Source organism: Staurois parvus, unplaced genomic scaffold (genome assembly GCF_062004578.1).
Source record: "Staurois parvus isolate SC_StPar_1 unplaced genomic scaffold, SC_StPar_1.0 ptg000155l, whole genome shotgun sequence".
NCBI classification, from domain to species: domain Eukaryota; kingdom Metazoa; phylum Chordata; class Amphibia; order Anura; family Ranidae; genus Staurois; species Staurois parvus.
Genome location: NW_028317951.1, coordinates 11,752,421 through 11,767,535, shown reverse-complemented (window position 1 = coordinate 11,767,535; position 15,115 = coordinate 11,752,421). Strand labels below are relative to the sequence as shown.

The 15,115-nt window shown below is 39.9% G+C and overlaps 1 protein-coding gene across 1 annotated transcript in view; it reads left to right on the top strand.

Moving 5' to 3' along the window:
- Positions 1 to 15,115, top strand: part of ZBBX (zinc finger B-box domain containing) — a 317,177-nt gene that overhangs the window by 186,565 nt on the left and 115,497 nt on the right. The window contains exon 14 of the mRNA XM_089675461.1: positions 10,315 to 10,481. Coding sequence (XP_089531587.1) covers positions 10,315 to 10,481 — 167 coding nt within the window. The remainder of the gene's footprint in view (positions 1 to 10,314; positions 10,482 to 15,115) is intronic.

Sequence of the window (15,115 nt, the reverse complement as noted above, 5' to 3'; positions counted from 1 at the left end):
GTGGTGGGAGTGCTCTCTAGTACAGTGTGATCTCACCACACATTCAAATCACACCCTCCAAGAGAGAAGTATCTAAGTCTCTTTGCTTCTCTGAGTTCTCACCAGATTGTGGTCAGCTACGTCAGGGATGCATTCGTCCAGCAGCAGCAGCTCAGTCTCTTTCCCACACACCTGCTTACTTCCAGGACTGTTTCCTCTCGTGCAGCATTTCGCAGAGAATGGTGACTACAACAGTTTCTGATTAGCCCTCATCTCCTGGGCAGCATAGCATTAGATAGCTCCAGCAAACTCTGGCCACACACCACTGTTGCCCTTTCACTGCAGCCTTGTGGTGCTATCTCTCATCTGCTTAGCACAGGAAAATGGTTGCAGCAGCACATGGTCCCCACAGTGAATTCCTCCCTGCATTCTGCAGGCTGGAGGCACAACAGAGCTCCCTTTCTCCACCAAACCAGTTCACTCTCCTTGCTCTTGCATCAGCCAATCACCAAACCTAACCAAGATGACTGCCCCTTGCACTGAGATTGGAGGTGCTTTAGGATAGGAATAATGTTTTATGTTATGGTTAGCGGATCTGCAGATTTTTTCTGTGTTCTCAGTGCCAGAAGCCCTGTGACAAATATAAGCACTGCTGAACTACCAGTACCAAGAACAAATGTGTCATTTAAAGCACAGCACTAATTTTGATTGTGATTCTGTGGGGAGAACCAGAACATGGCGATTGTGTTTCCCAGGAACTGTTTTGGAAAACTATGGCGAAGATAGGAACAATTTAGTGAAAACATGCAAATGCAGAACACAACACATGTTTAGTTCTTTATCTGGCCTGTCAATGCTTTAATGTACACTTTTGTACATGAAAAAAGCCTACTTTAGGATTTTTTCATAAATGAGTTTGTTGTTTCTCTATATAAAAAACAGTTTAATTTATGTCCTGTTTTCTGCCTCATTTACATTTATAAGAGTAAGGGAGTCCAATGAATATCGAGGAGTTAGAGAAATGGCGCACTAGTGTCAACTGCCTGTACAAGCACCTGAGAATTTGACTGATAACTATTCTGAAGTACTAAGTAGGTGTCACATCAGACAGAAAAAGGAATTGAGGAATGTGCACTGTTATAAGTTCAACACTTATCGACATTCTGTGCATATTGGAATAAGTCTGTCTGGTAAAAGAGTTTTGTAATTTTGCATTTAGATTTTATGTTTGTTCACAAAATAGGTTTATCTTCTTATGTCCAACTTATCCTGATAACAGTGCTTAATATTTGTCTTGTAATCATAAAAGATGCAAATAAACAGCTTTTCATGGGATTCTGCTAGGCTTATCACTTTCAGACATTTCACGTATTCAGGATGCTTAGATAAAATGTCAAATAGCTTGTCTTTTTTGCTGATTACAGATTTCTTTATTTAGTGATAATATTTATAACTGAAAATATAGAACAGGCAATGCAGACCTACATTGTTGTGTTAATCTGGCCATAGACAGGCAGATCTGTCATTAGCAAGGGTGAGCATAGGAAAATACATGAGTGCATCACTCAAGGAGGCAAGGGGAACAGTCAGATGTCTCTTACACACGTTGGTACTCACATATGGCACATTGTTGTCACAGGCTAGGCTTTTTGTAGCCAGCATATACATTTAGTGAACTTGGTTGTGTTGTGATGAATAGAGGCTGCAGTGTTCATGCCACCCACAGGTAAATACTATCCATCCATTCCTTGAATACATCCTTTCATTGCCAATCATAGTTGTCCTATTTACCTACTTTCTATCTTGCCAGCTAGTTTATACTACATTAAAGTGGTCATGTCCTATGAGGAAGCCTGTGTGCGAACCTTGTAAAGGCAAAGGTTATTTGCAGTAGGCTCCTCAGCTACCTCCCTCCTTTCTCAGCCACATGGTAATGTTTGTGAGGCAGTGTCTCCATGGACACAGTAGCAGCCTGTGCTCAGTATTTTGGGTGAGATCCATTTTGCACGTCTTTGTTTGCGTTGATTATCTTTTAGCATTAATAGTGGACAGTGTATTTTGTGACTGGAGTAACATTCCATATTGTACATATGTATATAGATATTCACCTTAATGTCACCTTTTGCATAAACTAGCCCATGCAGACAAGGGCCCTAGTAGTTAAAAATACACTCTGGTGTTTATAAAAATATTTTTTAATGCAAATGCCATACCTAGAGGTCTTTTCTGTCACCCATGAAGCCTGGCCAAAATATTTCCCATGTTTGCAATTTTGCTTCCTGGCCTATTTTCAAGTCATGGAATAAAACAAAATGGCTTTTTCTTTTCCTTCAAAGACAATTAAATTGATAATCTCTTTAGTTGTCCTCAAAAGAAGGGCATTTTGAGTATCTACTGTCCTTATTGTTCCATGCTTATTCACTTACGTTCAGTTTATCTACAGTATATCATGAGAGACTCATCTGTGCAAGATTGGTCCAGGTATACAGTGGGGCAAAAAAGTATTTAGTCAGCCACCAATTGTGCAAGTTCTCCCACTTAAAAAGATGAGAGAGGCCTGTAATTGGCATCATAGGTAGACCTCAACTATGAGAGACAAAATGGGAAAAAAAATCCAGACAATCACATTGGCTGATTTGGAAAGAATTTATTTGCAAATTATGGTGGAAAATAAGTATTTGGTCAATATCAAAACATTATCTCAATACTTTGTTATATATCCTTTGTTGGCAATGACAGAGGTCAAATGTTTCCTGTCAGTCTTTACAAGGTTGACACACACTGTTGCTGGTATGTTAGCCCATTCCTCCATGCAGATCTCCTCTAGAGCAGTGATGTTTTGGGGCTGTCGCTGGGCAACACGGACTTTCAACTCCCTCCAAAGGTTTTCTATGGGGTTGAGATCTGGAGACTGGCTAGGCCACTCCAGGACCTTGAAATGCTTCTTACGAAGCCACTCCTTCGTTGCCCGGACAGTATGTTTGGGATCATTGTCATGTTGGAAGACCCAGCCACATTTCATCTTCAGTGCCCTTGCTAATGGAAGGAGGTTTGCACTCAAAATCTCTCGATACATGGCCCCATTAATTCTGTCCTGTACATGGATCAGTCGTCCTGGTCCCTTTGCGGAGAAACTGCCCCAAAGCATGATGTTTCCACCCCCATGCTTCACAGTAGGTATGGTGTTCTTTGGATGCAACTCAGCATTCTCTCTCCTCCAAACATGACGAGTTGTGTTTCTACCAAACAGTTCTATTTTGGTTTCATCTGACCATATGACATTCTCCCAATCCTCTTCTGGATCATCCAAATACTCTCTAGCAAACTTCAGACGGGCCCGGACATGTACTGGCTTAAGCAGGGGGACACGTCTGGCACTGCAGGATCTGAGTCCCTGGCGGCGTAGTGTGTTACTGATGGTAGCCTTTGTTACGTTGGTCCCAGCTCTCTGCAGGTCATTCACTAGGTCCCCCCGTGTGGTCCTGGGATTTTTGCTCACCGTTCTTGTGATTCTTTTGACCCCACGGGGTGAGATCTTGCGTGGAGCCCCAGATCGAGGGAGATTATCAGTGGTCTTGTATGTTTTCCATTTTCTAATTATTGCTCCCACAGTTGATTTGTTCACACCAAGCTGCTTGCCTATTGCAGATTCAGTCTTCCCAGCCTGGTGCAGGTCTACAATTTTGTTTCTGGTGTCCTTCGGCAGCTCTTTTGTCTTCACCATAGTGGAGTTTGGAGTGTGACTGTTTGAAGTTGTGGACAGGTGTCTTTTATACTGATAACAAGTTCAAACAGGTGCCATTGATACAGGTAATGAGTGCAGGACAGAGGAGCCTCTTAAAGAAGAAGGTACAGGTCTGTGAGAGCCAGAAATCTTGCTTGTTTGTAGGTGGCCAAATACTTATTTTCCACCATAATCTGCAAATAAATTCTTTCCAAATCAGCCAATGTGATTGTCTGGATTTTTTTTCTCATTTTGTCTCTCATAGCTGAGGTCTACCTATGATGCCAATTACAGGCCTCTCTCATCTTTTTAAGTGGGAGAACTTGCACAATTGGTGGCTGACTAAATACTTTTTTGCCCCACTGTATTGTTTAACCTAAGTGATGGACCTTGCATATGCTGTATACCACCCTTGTTATGTGCTAGATGCTACTTCAGCCAAATACATGGTTTCAAGGGTTTTTCTATACAGTGGCAGCTACAGTGGGGAAAATAATTATTTGATCCCCTGCAGATTTTTGTCCAGTCAGTACTTGGTGGAGAAACCCTTATTGGAAAGCACAGAGGTAAGATGTTTCTTGTAATTGATTACCAGGTTTGCACACATCTCAGGAGGGATTTTGGTCCACTCTTCTTTACAGATCTTCTCTAGATCCTTAAGGTTTCTTGGCTGTTGCTTGGCAACTCAAAGTTTCAGCTCCCACCATACATTTTCTATATGATTAAGATCTGGAGGCTGGCTAGGCCACTCAATGACCTTAATGTACTTCTTCTTGAGCCACTTCTTTTTTGCTTTGTTGGTATGTTTTGGGTCATTGTCATGCTGGAAGACCCATCCATGACCCATCTTCAGTGTTCTGGCTGAGAGAAGGAGGTTCTCATCCAAGATTTTACAATACATGGTCCCATCCATTGGCCATTCAATGCGGCAAAGTCGACTTGTACAGTGGGGATCGAAAGTTTGGGCACCCCAGCTAAACATTTGTATTAATGTGCATAAAGAAACCAAGGAAAGATGGAAAAATCTCCAAAAGACATCAAATTACAGATTAGACATTCTTATAATATGTCAACAAAAGTTCGATTTTATTTCCATCATTTACACTTTCAAAATAACAGAAAACAAAAAAATGGCGTCTGCAAAAGTTTGGGCACCCTGCAGAATTTATAGCATGCACTGCCCCCTTTGCAAAGCTGAGACCTGCCAGTGTCATGGATTGTTCTCAGTCATCGTCTGGGAAGACCAGGTGATGTCAATCTCAAAGATTTTAAATGCCCAGACTCATCTGACCTTGCCCCAACAATCAGCACCATGGGTTCTTCTAAGCAGTTGTCTAGAAAACTGAAACTGAAAATAGTTGACGCTCACAAAGCTGGAGAAGGCTATAAGAAGATAGCAAAGCGTTTTCAGATGTCAATATCCTCTGTTCGGAATGTAATTAAGAAATGGCAGTCATCAGGAACAGTGGAAGTTAAAGCAACATCTGGAAGACCAAGAAAAATATCAGACAGAACAGCTCGCAGGATTGTGAGAAAAACAAGTCAAAACCCACGTTTGACTGCACGATCCCTCCAGAAAGATCTGGCAGACACTGGAGTTGTGGTACACTATTTCACTATAAAGAGATACTTGTACAAATATGGTCTTCATGGAAGAGTCATCAGAAGAAAACCTCTTCTACGTCCTCACCACAAAAATCATCGTTTGAACTTTGCAAATGAACATATAGACAAGCCTGATGCATTTTGGAAACAAGTTCTGTGGACCGATGAGGTTAAAATTGAACTTTTTGGCCGGAATGAGCAAAGGTACGTTTGGAGAAGAAGGGGCACAGAATTTAATGAAAAGAACCTCTGTCCAACTGTTAAGCATGGGGTTGGATCAATCATGCTTTGGGGTTGTGTTGCAGCCAGTGGCACAGGGAACATCTCACGAGTAGAAGGAAAAATGGATTCAATAAAATTTCAGCAAATTTTGGATGGTAACTTGATGCCATCTGTGAAAAAGCTGAAGTTAAAGAGAGGATGGCTTCTACAAATGGATAATGATCCTAAACTCACCTCGAAATCCACGGGGGATTACATCAAGAGGCGTAAACTGAAGGTTTTGCCATGGCCTTCACAATCTCCTGATCTCAACATAATTGAAAATCTATGGATAGACCTTGAAAGAGCAGTGCGTGACAGACAGCCCAGAAATCTCAAAGAACTGGAAGACTTTTGTAAGGAAGAATGGGCAAAGATACCTCAAACAAGAATTGAAAGACTCTTGGCTGGCTACAAAAAGCGTTTACAAGCTGTGATACTTGCCAAAGGGGGCAGTACAAGATATGAACTCTGCAGGGTGCCCAAACTTTTGCAGACGCCATTTGTTTGTTTTCTGTTATTTTGAAAGTGTAAATGATGGAAATTAAATCTAACTTTTGTTGACATATTATAAGAATGTCTAATCTGTAATTTGATGCCTTTTGGAGATTTTTCCATCTTTCCTTGACTTCTTTATGCACATTAATACAAATTTTTAGCTGGGGTGCCCAAACTTTCGATCCCCACTGTACCTTTATCAGAGAAACAGCCCCAAAGCATAATGTTTCAACCTCCGTGCTTGACTGTAGGGATGGTGTGTTTAGGGTCATAGTCAGCATTTTTCTTCCTGCAAACACGGAGAGTCGAGTTAATGCCAAAGAGCTCAATTTTGGTCTCATCTGACCACAGCACTCTCTCAATCCTTCTCTGAATCATTTAGATGTTCATTGGCAAACTTCAGATGGGCCTGTACATGTGCCTTCTTGAAGAGGAGGACTTTGCAGGTGCTGCAGGATTTCAATCAATGGTGGTGTATTGTGTTGCCAATGGTTTATTGGGGACTGTGGTCCCAACTGCCTTGAGATCAATCACAAACTCCTCCTGTGTAGTTCTGGGCTCACCCTTCACTTTTCACATGCCATTTCTGAGGCAAAATCTTGCATAGAGCTCCAGACTGAGGGCAATTGATGGTTATTTTGTTTTTCTTCTATTTGTGAATAATTACTACAACAGTTCTCTCCTTCTCTCCAAGCTTCTTGCTGATGGTCTTGTAGCCCATTCCATCCTTGTGCAGGTCTACAATCTTGTCCCTAATGTTCTTTGACAGCTCTTTGGTCTTTCCCATGATGGTGAGGAAGAATGAGATTCTGTGGACAGGTGTCTGTTTTACACACAATATTAAGAGCACCTTCTTAAATTGACAGGACTAATCTATTTATCACATGAGCACATAACCAGTCTGTGGGAGCCAGAATTATTGTTAGTTGGTAGGGGTTCAAATACTTACAGTATTTTACTCACTGAACTGCAACTCAATTTATAACATTTGTATCATGTGTTTTTTCTGGATTTTTGATTGATATTCTGTCCCTATTATTTAAAATACACCTATGATAAAATTTATAGGCCCTTCATTTTTTTGTAAGTTAGGAAACTTAAAAAATCTGCAGGGGATCAAATAATTATTTTCCCCACTTATCAACAAGTTGTCCTTAGCAATGGATTTATTTATACTAACAATTACATATTGTGTCTGCATAAATGTGACCACACCCCACAATACAAGCTTCTGCAGTGTAACCTGCAGTGTTCAACATTAACCTCCCTGGCAGTATTCCCGAGTGTAGCTCGGGGTAAAGTTTCAGTACCAAAAGCGGTAACCCCAAGCTACACTCGGGCTTACCATGCGGCACTGCTCCGGGATATGTTTTTCTCTTACCTTGCCCTGCGCTCCCGCGATGTCCCTCCTGCAGTGTCCCCGGTAATGTCCTCCGGCGGATGCTGGCATCTGTCTTCTGGGTTCCGTCCCCTGCGATGTCGGGACGTACGGGGGACGGAACTGGTGGGAAATTTGAAAATGACAAAAAGTGACATTCACTAAATACACTAAAATCACATAGTAAAACATTACTGTATCAAACCATTTCACATACATTTTGTCCCTAGTGTTTTGTCCTGTACCCTGCCTGCATTTTTACTGTTCTTTTTGCCTGGAAACTGAGAAACATCAATGGCGTCCAAAATGCATCTCTTTAGGTCAAAAGCGGTTTTAGACCAGCTAGTGAACAGCGATAGTAAATTAGAACTACTTGCAGAATTGAGTGATAATGATTTGTGGGGAAATTCATCATCAGACACTGAAAACAATTTTGCGACTTTGCTCAGTGATGTGCGAACTTGGCGCTATATTTCAAATTTCAGTGTTTTTGGTTTGATTACATTATTGAATTAAATGCATTATTATTATAATATTATTTTTTATGATTATTTATTAAATTATAATTTATGATTTTGTGTTTTTAAATTTTATCATACCCGGGATGTTTACTAGACTCTTGTTCAGACAGATTTCAGTGAGTTATTCCTAAAAATTACAGACCTACAATAAAAAAAGTACATTTCCATGCAAGAAAAAGTACCGCTTTGAGCACAGAAATATGGACATAATCAGACCGCTAGGGAGGTTAAGCACAGTTCCATGTATATTCACCCAGCATTTGTCCAGCATATAAAGCATTCACTGATATTTGGAAACATTTGTTCTTGCATTAGAAAGTTATTTTCTCTAACATTCTTCCTACTTTTTAATGGGAAAACATTCATGTAGTGCTCCAGACCTCCATAGGTGATATGCTCAAATGTCTCTCAATCACATTTTCTTCAAGCCCTCAGCCAAGCACATGCTGAGGTCCAAACAGCTAGTACACAGGCTGCATCCTAGAGGCATCAGCCACTGGACAAGAATACTTTGGGCACACCTCCCAAACATTAATCTTCACTCCCCAGGGATTGGCAGATAAATATTCATAACTTCAGTGGCTGATTCTTCTTCTTCCAGGGGCAAACAGGAACAATCAACCACTGACTTAAGAAAAACCTGACCAGACCAAAAAACAGATCACCACTCCATTGAGTACAGTGAAGCCAAAAATTAAATTTAGCCTTACTAGGGCAGGGTGCTACATCCATTTGACATTTACTGAAATGCAATTCACCAGAGACATTGTCAAATGCATGCATTTTATAATTAGAAAAATACACCAATTGCCTATAGAGTGTTGACCCTGTACTTTTAACACAGATTCAGAACTTATAATTTTTTAAAAATGAAAGTACAGTATAATGAAAACAATTAGAACCAGTCTGGCATGCTAGGCATACTGGTTGGGAATTTCCATGGCAAGAAGCAGTGTTCTGCCCCCTGCCATGTTCATACAAGCCTGCTGGCTCTTCAACATTGGGGGGTACATTGAGAGGTGCACCATTGTTGGCAAGAGGTAGCTTATTACCACTTACTTGCCCCCATGGGGGACAAGTAAGTTGCCCCACCTCCCTGGTGAACTGTAGTGAAAAAAGTGTAATTTTTTAATGTTTCAATTTTACTAATATGTTCACATATGGGCACGTCATTATTCATATTGGGACTAATATACAAAATAGCAGTGGTGTAACCTGCTATTTACTGTACTGTATGTTAATACCTGAATATAGAATTAGCTTATTGGGGCGTGGACACTGCCTCATTCCAGCCACCTCATTGCCGCCTGTGATGCTTTGGGAGAGTTTCTCCTATTCTTGTGGAACTGGCCTTGAAGTACCTACGCAATACTGAGGACAAGCTGGCTGGTATGATTATGGAAGAGGGCTGCACACCCACTGTACTATTGCCATGGGAATACAAGCAGGCATGTCTGGAGTGCAGGATGATTCTTGCCCATTGAGGATGGGATGTATTTTGTTGTTGTTAAAGTGTTATTAAACCTGCAACAGTAAAATCAGTCTGTGTATGCAGTAAAGCATGCTTGTTATACTCACTGTGGAACCAAAGGGATAATCCTCTGCATTGTCTAAAAAGGTTGTGTGATCCTTTATTCTCTGCCCCTCCTCTTGTTGAAATGACCACCTGATACAGACTGAACCAGTAATCACATGCACATGCTCAGTTTGGTGTGTATTGCTAGAGAGGTTTTTTTTTTCTTGGGAGAGTGCATGTGATCAGCACAGGGGCAATCAGCACTGACCAGACAGAGGGTCAAGGGTTTCACATCCTCCTAGAGCAGAAAGAAAACTCCTCCTACAAGCTTTAACCAGTGCTCTGCTGAAGTCACAAGACTGCTTTAACTGCAGATAAGAAAAGGTATTTATCAGTTTATATTTACTAAAATAATTGCATTTCCATGTTCTGTGTACTGTGGGAGACGAGATATAGTGAATGCAGGGTGCTGGGTTTAGTATCACTTTAACCTACTTGGTGCTGAAGCTGTAAAACACAGTTTCAGCACTACGGAGAGCTCCAGCTGGTAAATTTGCTTGCCAGGTTAAAAGACGTTTTGACAGTTCACTGTGACATTTGCAGGATGTCTACATTTGCTTGGTGCACATTCACTCAATTAAAAATAATGTGGGTATGAAATGCCAGGCAATGTGCTTGAATTGTTATAAAAGATTCACTGTCAAATTCCCTGTAGAAAAACCTTTATTAGTAGACTCTACGGTTTAACACTAGATTGTTTATCTTCTGGTTAAAATGTGTTATAAAATGTTATACTTAATTTTATATTATTATATTCATTTTAATACTTTAGGCTTCCAGAGCCTGGAAATCAGAAACAGCCATTTGGTTCTGCCAGATTATCTTCCAAATCACCTGTTTGTTCTGTAATGAAACAGAAAAGTGCACCTTTGCGATCAACTTACTCTGTTGAAAAAGAAGAACCTGTAAAGTTTTTCCAGGATACAACTGGTGTAAAAGGTAGTTTATTGCTATAATATAAACATTATATTATGAGTAAAAATAGTGCAATTGTAAGTTTAAAAAAACAAACATTTTCCTATGTATCATAAAAATAATAATAAAATAAACAGAGCTCCCAGCAGCCTTTAGGTATCTATGGTAGCCCACCACCTATTTGTCATCCTCTTGACTATCCTGATTCCAAAGCAGTATACTTGCAATGTGTGGAATGAATGAGAGCAGTAGCAGAGATGGATGCCAGAAGAGGAAAATATAATGTTTGTTGAGAGCACTGTAATAGGAAAAGCACACAGGTGGATGAAGAAACCTAGCAAGAGTGGAGAACACTAACGCGGAAAATAAGCAACAGAGGATTGCGCCTACAAAAGAGGCAGCCATACACCATAAAAAGTCAGTCAGAATCTATGAAAAGGAAACGGAGCAGTGAATCCATCCAATGTAAAGGAAGACATGTATTTAATTGAAACTGAGGTCATGATGAGTTTTTTAGCTTTTTAGTCCCCTTGTGTCCACCCTAAAGCAATGATTAGCGAGGAGAGCACATCATTCCCTATAAATTATCAAAATTCAAAAGGTTTAGGCAATATACAATACATCCAAATTTGTATCTTTTGTTCATAGCATTGTCCATTTGGCAGTTCAGAATTTGCAAAAAGTTTAGAATGAGGTACTATATTGGCTCACATAAAAGTGCAAGCTTTCAAAACAGCTTAGGTTTCTTTCTCAGGCATTATACAATACTGGGTTAAAAAAAAATTAGCTGATTCATGCTTATCCAAAAAATAACTTTTGATTGTTAAAATGAGAAAAAAACACAGTAATGAAATTACAGTGTGTTATGCTTTAGTAAATTGAGCCTTATGGTGGGTAAAATTGCTCATTTGGGATAATTACTTTTATACCATGTACGTCAAAATTGTCAGATAAGATCTACATAGCATGATGAGGTTGAGTGAAGGGCCAAACAAGCTGGTCAAGGGAAGAACAAAATAGAATTCCAGTGCTGAGTGACAGGAATACAGAAGAATCCATGATTTCGCCTGTCAATTCCATCTGTAGTTGGAAAATCAGCCTGGGGTTGATTGACCTTTAACCTCCTTAGCGATATTCCCGAGTGTAGCTCGGGGTAACATTTCAGTACCAAGAGCGGTAACGCCGAGCTACACTCGGGAATACCATGCAGCACTGCTCCGGCATTTGTTCTTCACTTACCGTACCCTGCGCTCCCACGATGTGTCCCCTGCAGCGTCCCCGGCCATCTCCTCCGGCCGATGCCGGCATCTTACTTCTGTGTCCTGTCCCTGTGACGTCGGGACGTACGGGCGCCGCGGCGGCAGCGGGAAATTTAAAAATTTTAAAAAATGTCATTTTTTTTTTTTTTTACATTTTACATAGTAAAACATTGCTGTCTCAACCAATTTCACATACATTTTGTCCCGAGTGCTTTGTCCGGCGCCCTGCCTGCATTTTGTCTGTTCTTTCTGCCTGGAAACTGAGAAATGTCCATGGCATCCAAAAAGTGTCCCTTTAGGTCAAAAGCGGTTTAGATCAGCTAGAGAACAGCGATAGTAAATCAGAACCACTTGCAGAATTGAGTGATAATGATTCGTGGGGGAAATTCGTCATCAGACACTGAAAACGATTTTGCGACTGAGCTCAGCGATGTGCGAACTTGGCGCTATATTTCAAATTTCAGTGTTTTTGGTTTGATTACATTATTGAATTAAATTTTTTATTATTTTTATATTATTTTTCTGATTATTTATTAAATTATAATTTATGATTTTGTGTTTCAAATTTTATCATACCCGGGATGTTTACTAGACTCTTGTTCAGACAGATTTCAGTGAGTTTTTCCTAAAAATTACAGGCCTACAATTAAAAAAATACATATTTCCATGCAAACAAATGGTACCGCTTTCAGCACTAAAAATCTGAAATAATCATACCTCCAAGGAGGTTAAATATTTTGAAAGATGTTACCTTAAATGTAAGATGTTCTTTCTCTCTCTCTCTCTACATATATATATATACACACACCAAAAAATGGAAACACTATATGATTTGCAGGTGTGAAAGTGACATATTTTGAGTTGAAAGCGGAAGTGATGTAACATTCTTTTGCTTCTGCGGTGTAAAGAGGCACCTAGCTGGAAAGCCTCACTTTCGTCATTCACTGTGTGTGCTGCTAGTAATTCGGAATCATGTCAGAGCTGCAGAATTGCTGGTGCCCGCTTAGCTGGTGCCTCTGTGACTGAAGTTGGCAATCTATTTGCCATGTCGCAAGGTACAGTATAAAAGGTTATGACGGGATATACAATTTCTGGCAAAACGTCATCTGAGAATAAGCTCAGTCAACATGGCCAGCTGACTGAAAGAGACAAAAGGACATTACGCAGGATTGTGACCCGGAATAAGAAAACAACTGCTGCAAAATGACTGCAGAGCTCAATCTCAGTCTTCATGGGACTGAAATTGAGCTCTGCAGTCACTTTTGCAGCAGTTGTTTTCTTAATAGGCTTTCCACCTATTAGCTAGGTGTCTCATCACACAGTGGAAGCAAAAGAATGTTACATCACTTCCGTTTTCAACAGGAAAATGTCACTTTCACACCTGCGAATCATGTAGTGTTTCCATTTTTTTTAATCAAACCCCTGTATATACACAGTTTATATATATATATATATATATAAAAAGAGAGAGAAAAAGAAAATGAGTAAAAACATAAAACTTAGCAAAATACTTAGAAAACTTAGTTAAATATGCAAATACAGTTACTGTATAACTGCATATGACTATGCATAATAAGGATGATATGGGAAGAAAATGATAAAGATTTTACTTATCTGGTATGTTTATGGCAACAGGTTGAAAAGCCTCTTCAGTTTATGGTGATAACTATAACAGAGCCTATGCACCAAAGCTAGTATGCATTACAGCTTAGTTTAAGATGGGCAATATAATAAACCAAGAATGATTTATGTAGGTTTTAATGTACCTTACATTACCTCTCAGAACAAGATAAAAGATTTTCTCACATAGGAGTAATTGAAATGTAATTGAAATTTTGTACTCTTCAAAATTCTACTTGTGTTTAAAAACTCCTGGGAACACAATGCATAACTCCTCTCAAACCTACATAGTATGTTACTCAAAGGAGCCATATTCTTGTCCTAAATAAACAGGCAATGTCCATAAACAACAGTAACCGAGACTCTGGGGAGTCATGCTGAAATGACATGTAATGAACAAACAATAGGGCAATCTTACCGCTTCCAGAAAATGGAAATATTCTGAAGATATTAAAGAAAAAATATGAACCCATTGTGCAAATCATTTTCATAAAGAACTCCATACTAGCATAGCTATTTCCACAGGTAAAAAAAGACAGTCCCTTGTGCACTGATGTAAAGGTGAGCTACCTTCTACCCATGCAGACTCCTTCCCTGATGCTTTTGAACTCAGCCTTTATCTTATCTGTTATCATTTTATTCTTTCCATTCAACAACATCCTGTGGGGAGCAACCCAATTCAATGGCATCTCCATGTATGTCTGGCAAAAACAGCAGTAATAGCAGAATGCCTTGTAACTGTGGCCATTTGATAGTGAGTAGAATTGTTCTCTTCTTGTCTTGGGAATCCAGTGGTGCTGTATAAAGATGAATGCATACACAAACAACATGCCCACCCATTTGAGTATAGCGTAAGAAGCAAAATAGTGTCAATTTGTTTGCAAAATATCACTGTACATAGTCAGCCATCTTGTTTTATACTGTATAACCTAAATAGTTAGAAAGATGTGTACAAAAAACAAATATAATGAGAAAGGCACTTCAAACATTTACATCCATGTGACAAGAATATTAAATAAGCCCATAAAGTTTCCAAAACACAAGTCCAGATCTATAAATGCAGTATGCAGCACACTGTGTAAATGATATTTGTGCTCCTTAAACTTTCTTCCACCTTCTTCCTAAATCACTAAAAAAAAGTGTTCCACCACATGCTCCACAGATGCACACTCATTGCAAATATACAACTCCTTAGTGAAAGAAGATCATACAGAACGTTTCCAATATATTGGTATATTTTTTAATGATCCAGTTCCAGATAACTCCCCACACTAATGCTTTTTCAAAGCATGTCCCAAATCGTACACAGACATGCTTATGCCATGTTTTTTTAAAATGTGTCTCCAATGTGAAATCATTGCTGTATCTTTACCAGGGGTGGACTGGCCATTGGAAACTTGGCACTGCCCGAGGGCCCGGGGTCAGTAGGGGACCCCATGAGATGCCCCTGGTACCTTTTTCATAGGCTTTTTTGGGCAAAGACACAGGGGCTTCATGATCCCCTATTCCCCAATTGCCCGGGGCCCCACGAGTTGTCAGTCCTCCCCTCATCTTTACTGCATGTTGCAGCCATGTCTCCAGTCACCCAGACATCCTGTATTTTTTTTTAATACAGTTAGAAAGATGAGTAATAATGCATTGATCCTTCCCCCAATAAGGGATATCTGTTAAGGTTTCTGCACACCCTGAAGCCATCCAGGCTTATAGGCCAGGAAATAGCTGCAATTTAAAAACATTCTACAATGCTACTGACAGCTAATCAGGTTATTAGCAGTTTTG